General features: G+C 45.8%; 3 protein-coding genes across 4 annotated transcripts in view; 1 reads left to right on the forward strand and 2 right to left on the reverse strand.

Annotated features, from left to right (window-relative positions):
- The first annotated feature begins 342 nt into the window (after window positions 1–342).
- Window positions 343–1,881, forward strand: LOC120949013 (cleavage and polyadenylation specificity factor subunit 4). The gene is made up of 4 exons (XM_040365942.2): window positions 343–703; window positions 785–1,311; window positions 1,393–1,562; window positions 1,640–1,881. The coding sequence occupies exons 1-4, from the start codon at window positions 601–603 to the stop codon at window positions 1,728–1,730; spliced, it is 891 nt and encodes a 296-aa protein (XP_040221876.2). The 5' UTR covers window positions 343–600; the 3' UTR covers window positions 1,731–1,881.
- LOC120949014 (FAD synthase-like) lies at window positions 1,863–3,477 on the reverse strand. Its single transcript, XM_040365943.2, has 4 exons — window positions 3,181–3,477; window positions 2,736–3,074; window positions 2,433–2,554; window positions 1,863–2,366 (listed from the first exon to the last, which is right to left on the reverse strand). The coding sequence occupies exons 1-4, from the start codon at window positions 3,205–3,207 to the stop codon at window positions 2,222–2,224; spliced, it is 633 nt and encodes a 210-aa protein (XP_040221877.2). The 5' UTR covers window positions 3,208–3,477; the 3' UTR covers window positions 1,863–2,221.
- A 190-nt stretch (window positions 3,478–3,667) lies between these two features.
- The window catches only part of LOC120949012 (histone-lysine N-methyltransferase trithorax), a 119,994-nt gene continuing 115,864 nt past the window's right edge, over window positions 3,668–7,797 (reverse strand). For both annotated transcript variants that reach the window (XM_040365941.2, XM_040365940.2), the window contains 3 exons: window positions 7,606–7,739; window positions 7,343–7,518; window positions 3,668–7,244 (listed from right to left, as the gene is read on the reverse strand). In XM_040365941.2, coding sequence (XP_040221875.2) covers window positions 7,071–7,244; window positions 7,343–7,518; window positions 7,606–7,739 — 484 coding nt within the window. In that variant the 3' untranslated portion in view covers window positions 3,668–7,070. The remainder of the gene's footprint in view (window positions 7,245–7,342; window positions 7,519–7,605; window positions 7,740–7,797) is intronic.

A 7,797-nucleotide genomic window follows, 5' to 3' on the forward strand; every position in this document is an offset into this window, starting at 1 on the left:
ATTTATATATGTTGAAAATTTCACTGAATATCAATTTATGAAATAAGAGAACACAAAAATAAAAACTTTGTGATTTAAGATGGCTTAAATGCTTTTCACTAAAATTCACCAAATACGAATATGAAGCTTATATCATAGGTTTAATTTTTGAATGCATGCAAGCAGCTATATTTCACATCCAATAACGTAATATGTTTATTTAAAAAAACATGGATCCTTTCGCCTAAATTGTTGGCCAAAGTAGCTCAATTTGTAGGCAACTAATGTTGCGCCGTGTGGGCAACCGCCAACTCACCTGCAATCAAACCAAGTATTCAACCGCCGCGCGTAACGCGTTGTCAAATTTTGTAAACAAAAACGGGAACAAACATTTCGTGCGTGCGGCAGAGCGCTGAATTTGTGCGAATTTCTCCCTCAATTAATACCGTTTTCCCATGTGTGTTCCGTGCGGCCGGTAAAGCAGTTCCGTAATTAAGCAGCTCCCCTAAATGCTTAGCATCGTTGCGGCCACATTTAGCTGGTGTACATTGCGGTAGTGCCGGAAGGTGGGAAGGTGTATAGGATCACGCAGCAGAGCAGCACAACAAACCGGTGCCGACCATGGACATGCTGATAGCGAACGTCGACAGTTGGACTTTTAAGATAGAAAAGGATCTCAACGAACAGTATGGAGCTTTGGCGCTTCCCTTCCCCGGGATGGACAGTAAGTGGTGGCGGCGTTTGTATCCACTCTCCCCCTCCCACTCACTCTTTACCAATGCTTCTATCCGGTCTCCGCTTTTAGAATCCACCGCGGCCGTGTGTCTGTTTTTCAACGCCTCCGACGGGACGGAATGCAAGAAGGGCAACTCCTGCCCGTTCCGACACATCCGCGGCGATCGCACGATCGTGTGCAAGCACTGGCTGCGCGGTCTGTGCAAAAAGGGCGATCAGTGCGAGTTTCTGCACGAGTACGACATGACCAAGATGCCGGAATGCTACTTCTACTCCCGCTTCAACGCCTGCCACAACAAGGAGTGCCCGTTTCTGCACATCGATCCGGAGAGCAAAATCAAAGATTGCCCCTGGTACGATCGGGGGTTCTGCCGGCATGGGCCCAACTGCCGGCACCGGCATGTGCGGCGCGTCCTGTGCAACAACTATCTGGCCGGCTTCTGTCCCGACGGGCCGGAGTGTAAGTACATGCATCCGCGGTTCGAGCTGCCGCCCCCGCCCGAGATTAAGGACCAAACGCCGAAGCGTCCCACCACCTGCCATTACTGTGGGGAGGTGGGCCACAAAGCATCGTACTGTCCGAAGATGCCACTGGAGGTAAGTACCGGGGGCTCCGGGTTTTGGGCGGGATGGAAAGGAGAATAATAATTGCCAACCTTTCTTTTGTTTTTGGCACAGCAACGGGAAGCAACGCAACGCATGGAGGATGCCAAGTATCGTGCCCTCGGTTACTTCAAACACCGAATTCATCAAGACGGAGGAAACAATCCGGGTGCTGGTGGTGCTGGTGGCGAGGAGGGAAATTTCATGCCACAAAAACCTCCCCCACGCCCAATCGAGGAAATTACGTACGTAATCGAGGGCAATGTGGTTTTTCGTAAAATTTGTTTATAAAAAATGTTTCATTTTCCATTTCCTTTTCCAGATGCTTCAAGTGCGGCATCAAAGGACACTACGCCAACAAGTGCACGAAGGGCCCGCTGGCATTCCTTTCCAACAATGTACAAAGAAAGTAGGCCACGAACAACCAACTCTCGTGTTGCACTTTCCCTCCACCATTGCGCCGCCGACCGTTTTCTTCCTTTCTTTCCGTATTTTTTTTTTGTTCGTATGTCATTAATAAGTTGTAAAAAAGAAGATCGAGCTAAAAAATAAAAAAAAAACTTTTCTTCACAGAAAAATCCAAGAAACGTTTAGTCATTTGGGCTAGAGTTTTTGTAAAACAGTTTAACAGTGTGTTGTCATCCCCCACCCCCACCGGTTTTGTGTTACAGCGTATTGTTCGTGTGTGGGGAGAGGGGACAACATTAAAGGAAAGTGTAAGTGTAAGTGTGTTAGTGTGTAAGTGTCATGTTGCTAAGCAACAGCCATAAATTCACCCGTTCAAGCGATACAAGGGACGACCAGCCCTTATCTTCACGCTGCTTTGTCGTGGAGGGCAGCTTAATTATGTCTTTTCCTCCTCGAAGCCATACCAAAAGGCACCACGGGGCACCGGAAGGGGGTGTTAGAGCCGGCCCGCCCGCTCATACTTGTCCGCGTCCTGCAACGTGTACGCCGGCAGGTAAGTCACTTCTTCCCCACTGCTGTCCGCTTCCACCTTCAGGTGAGGGTTTGGAATTGTGTTCGTTCGATCGCCGATCGAAGTGTAGCTAGAATGGGTAGGAGGGACTCTATCACGTCACGTCACATAGTGTGAACGGAATCACGAATTTTACCCTCTATCGTACAGCGCACAGTACGGTACGTTGTGTTCCCGGATGTAGCTCCAGATGTCCTCGCAGGTCCATTCGAGCAGTGGATTGATGCGCATCAATCGAGGCCACCCCGGGTCCGTTTCCTGAATGTACAGTCATTACCATCATCAGCAGCAAACAGCGCGCGGAATCATGATCAAGTCCGGTCCGATAAGTGATGTGTGTGCAAACGCGGAAATGGATTACGCAATCGTCGGACAGACAGGGACAGCAAACAACGCGCGCCAAACGAGCGGGGACACTGCTACGCAAGCAAGGGCTTACCTGAAACGACGCTAACCGCTCACAGTACGGATCGGACCGGCGGGACCCCATGATGCAGGCCTTCAGCTGTGGATCCGCCCGGCAGATCTGCTCGAGCGCCGCCTTGATGCCACCGTCCACCGTCGCTATCGTGATGCCGTAGTGCTGCCGGCACCGGTCCACGAACTCCTCGATCTCGCTGAAAGGGTTCAAGGGACGAACGTAGATACATTTGATCTTTTTCGCATCCTTCAGGTTTGCTTGGTGGATTAGGTCTAACAGCACCGTACAGTCTTTGCCCCCGTTGAACGATATGAACATCTCCTCGGCACGGTAGCTGCTCAGCGCTTGTGCGATTATCTGGCCAGAAACAGGGTAATGAGGTTAGAGCCGGGTTGCCGTTTGCCGATTGCCTGTGTGCCTGCAAGGAGGCCGGCACACAATGCCGACTTTCCCGTACACCTACCCTAAGTGAGTCTTTTCGTTTCTCCATGTTCTAAATTCGTCGCTGTCCGTGTGGCGCGTTGTTTACTTGGCTACTCTGAACGCGAACAGACGGGTTCGGTACGCTGCTTTGCTGTCAGCGGTAAATCACTATGGGACGTGTGGTGGAAAGCCGTGCTACCGTCAAGCAACCAGATGCGCATGCTTTCTCGCTCTATCTCAGCGACCAATCAAAGGTGACAGAGCGAGAAGCATGTTGGTTTTGTTGCTCAGGAGGGTATTTAATAGTGAGAAGGAAATGTGTATGACCAAACTTGAACACGGTGTGCAACGTGAGACGTGCGGACTGAGACACAGTGCAGCAAAACTATGAATTAGCGGACAGAATAGCAATTTTAATATTTAAGTGAAAAGAATGAAAAAGATGTTTTAATTTTCTATTTACTATTAATATTTATGAACTTCGGATGTTTTGGCTTTCGCAGCAAAAATAAGGAAAACTCGCAAAATTAATTGTTTCCATCGTTGATATATTTTTATTTTTATCCCAACATATAATAATACTTCAGAAAGAAATGATTACTTCAAACTTAAACTTACGCTGCGCACGTTATGGTACATCTTGTTTGCTATTTTTCCCGCTCGGATTATTGTTGTTTAGTTTTATTCTATGTGTTGTGTGTGTTTTGCTTTTTTGTTTCAATTCTATAGTTTACTTTACGCGTCGGCCTGTTTCTTCCTGCACTGGCTGGCACAGGCAGAGACTTACTACTTCCCTCTCAAGTCTGTTCGTTACATGTTACACTTTTGTCTATCTATTTCGGTAAACAACAGCACAGAGAGTACTACACAGAGTTTTATTGTACGGTAAAAAGCCAAAAACTGCGGTAAAACCAAACAAAACAAAACAAAAAAACACTGAACATTCACTGAGCAAATTCTGGTTCTGGGGGGAGGGTTGTTTTGCGAAAACAAAACAAAAAACGCACACTGGTAAAACAAACTGAGTAAGTAGAGTAGATGAGAAGTTGATGATCGTGCAGCGGTGAAATAATGAAGGGATGACTTTGTTATCAAATTTGCGCGCATTTCATTTCGGGATTGCGGAGATAATGTTGCCCATTGTTTTAACATATCTGGTTTGCACCTATCTGGCTGCAATCTTCTGCTTGATTTTACTATTCCCTTACACGACTAAACAGCAAAAGGGGTCTGTTTTTATGTGTCTGTAATGTTGAGTGTTGTATTTTTTCTCTTTTGCTTTCCTCCTCTCTCTCTCTCTGTCTTTCTCTTGCGTTCTTCCTGTGACTACACACGCCATTCCGTATTTTACTCGTTTGTTTTAGCGGGGGGTTTGCCTTCCTAACTGATGCCTACACTAAGATTAAATTAAATTACTTGTCGCAAATAGTTTCTTTTTTTCCCGTTAGTATCACATTTGTTTTCACTTTCACCGTTTTTTTGTTGTTGTTGCCTGTTGATTACTTACTTTCTTTTCCTTCTATCCTTGCCTTGTTTTTCTTTTCTTTTTTTGCCTTTCCTTTCCCTCCCTCTTTCGTGAGCCGTGATCGTCACAGCTTTTTCTCACAATGTTTGGTGACTGTTGTTGCTTTTTTTTCTTTCTTTTGTTTTGTTTCTTACTTTTACATTCATTTCACGCGCGTCTGTCTCTGTGTATGTTTGATTTGTTTCGTGTTTTGTTCTTTGATCGAGTTTGCTAAAATGTTTGCACAATTTTTCATCGTTATCCACTTGTTTCCTTCCTGTCCGTTTTACCCACCTTTAGAAAGATGTGGTAAAGATGAGCTTAAAATGATGAGAATTTGCGGAAACATGCGGCGACACATTGGGCCGTGTTTTAAAACGTTTCTTTTGATCTGATTATTAATTTCATTCCTGTTTTGTTATTTGACACACCTCTGCCCGATTCGTGTGTGTGTGTTGGTTGTGAAATGGTCAGAAACCGTTTGTTAAAAACAACTGCATATTCACCACCATTCGCTACTGAATTCGCTTACTATCGCTTAGCTGAGTGAAACATTTAATGCTTTTGCCACATTCACATCCACTTGTTGGATGAGATTTCTTCACTTCCTTCTACCGTTTCTTCGTTTTCTGCTACGCTTAAAGATTATAACATTACTACACACAGTTCATTTGATTCACAACGAAATGGCAAGATCAGTTTTAAAGGATTCTTATACCACCCGTCGCGGTCGCGGAGTGAGTCTCCGTTACCGGGCCATGGGCCATTGGGAAACATTCGCCATTAACTGTTCCGCCCGTTTCTTTTTTCATCTGCCCATTTAATGTATTACGATAAAAGTAGTTGTGATGTTTGCTTACTTCTGATACTGATGCCAGCGGAGGAATGGGGAGCGCGTTTGCGGGATTAGAGATTTCACGGATTTCTTTTAAATGTTTTGATCATGTGGTTCAAATGGCAATTTAATCGTTTAGTTCGCCTATTGTCCTGCGGGTTATTACAGCTATTAGTAGAAGTAGCAATAGTACTAGTAGTAGTAGCATGGTTAGGTTTTTTTTGTCTTCTTCTACATTTTTCTCTGTACACAAAACTGACGGAGTTGTCTATATTGATCCTCAAACAGTTCCCCCAACACTGCCCTAATGATAACCCGCTGCTACTGCACTGCGAATATACTACAGTAGAGGTTTGATTTTTGCTAATATATTGTGAGCATTTCTTTGTTAATGGGAGTAAACGACACACCGATACACCGATCTACTAGTGTTTTTTTTTTTGGATTTTGATGTGATTTTATGTGTGAGTTTCGTCTTTTAAAATGTGTTCGCCACGTCACGCCAGTGACGTTGTGTGGAGATGCGTTTCGAATTGTTTGTTTTAAAAGGGTTCCATCGCATGCTGCTGATATCAGTGTTACAGCATTGCACCGACAGCTCAATAAAAATAGCGCTGATATGGCCTCCATCCATCCGCTTTCCGTCCCCGCCTGTGACTCGCCTGTGACTTTTACTTTACAATTCAACCTAACTTGGAGCTTCAAATGGTGGTAAAATGCACTCCCCCCGTGTTTGATACTGAGTACGCACGGGGTTGGTGGGTGGGCGCTTGGCTTAGCATACGACGAAGTGACTTTGTTTTTGTTTCGCCTGCACAGACATGCACGACGAGCAGGAAGAGGAGACACACTGGATACAGTTGTTCTTCTCCCACCCAAACCAACACGCGGAAAAAAAACGTTTAAAACATTTCCTTACGCCTACAGGGTTCAATATAAATACTTATAACGATTAATTTTACACACATACACACACACAAAGAAACACGCAAACATACGGGCACGCACGGAACGTGCCCATCATATACAGCTACAATAGTATGGTACAGGGTATACACTCTGATGGGTCGGGCGACCACAAGCGACAATAACGGTGCCGGGCTCGCCCTGCCACGCGGTTTAAGACTTATACATGTACACATTTAAGGTAAAAGTATCTACACATATCCTTTTAACAGCTTAACGGCTAATTACATAAAACACACATACACACATCTACACACATACAAATACAGACACTGGCTAGTGGCGAAACTAGAGTGTTAACACTTTCCTTCTACGTTTCTCTCTCTCTCTAGCTCGCTAGCTGGAGATAGTGACCGTCTATCGGTGACTCTTCTGCTGGAGTTGCTCCATGTTGACTTATACATTTACATACACACACAAACACTGTTGCTTCCATTTTCTTTGTATGGCTAATAATAACGAGGGATGGGGACGTGCGAGTGAGACAAAGTGTTCGTCCTCTCGAATTGCCTAGAACTGATGGGGGCCGGTCTGTACAGTTTGTGTGTGTTCTCCTCCATCGCTCTTCACGGGGCTGCTACACCGATGGGCTAGCATGTTTGGGGTCTAATTGGACTGCTGGATGTTAGTTGAGATATTTGCGACACTTTTTCGAACCGCACGAGCACGGAATTTTAACGTCCTCGAAGGGGAACTTGTAGTCGTAGGTAAGCTCCTCGCCCTGCACGATGCGCCGCAGGGCAAAGATGATGATGTGCTTGTGGCCCAGTATGTCCACCACCTTCGAGTAACAGTTTGGCTGTTTTGTTGTGGGGGGGAAGAAAGAAAGACACATTAGATTGCTGCTGTAAAGCAAGAACAAAAAAAAGGGAGTGATGCTCCGCAAACACAACTTACCTCGCACGAATGATTGATGAAGCGGGCCGCATTGCCACGCATCGTCGCATCGACGACAAAGTTCTCATCAATCTTGAACATGTAGCAACCGATGCCGCGGCTATCGTAGTACCGTTCGCGCTTGTCCGTCAGCGTGGAGCGGATCAGTTCACCGGCGTACTCGATCACCATCTCACCTGAAAGATGAAACAAGACGAAAGCAACACGATTAGTTACCGGAATTCAAGCGCACACACGCGCATGAAGAGCCGCTATTAACCTACCTGCTTCAATGTCACGGTTGCAGAACAGTCCACGACCGTGTATGTGCGACCGATAGACGCCGACCGACTCCTTGGACGATTCCTTCAGCGTGCGATAGCGCATTGCCATCGGCAGGTTGCTGCCGCTGCCACGTCTGTAACAAGAGCAAGAGAGATCCGTGTTTAGTGTGTTTTTGCCTCTATTTCAAAACA

Source organism: Anopheles coluzzii, chromosome 2, assembly GCF_943734685.1.
Source record: "Anopheles coluzzii chromosome 2, AcolN3, whole genome shotgun sequence".
NCBI lineage: Eukaryota > Metazoa > Arthropoda > Insecta > Diptera > Culicidae > Anopheles > Anopheles coluzzii.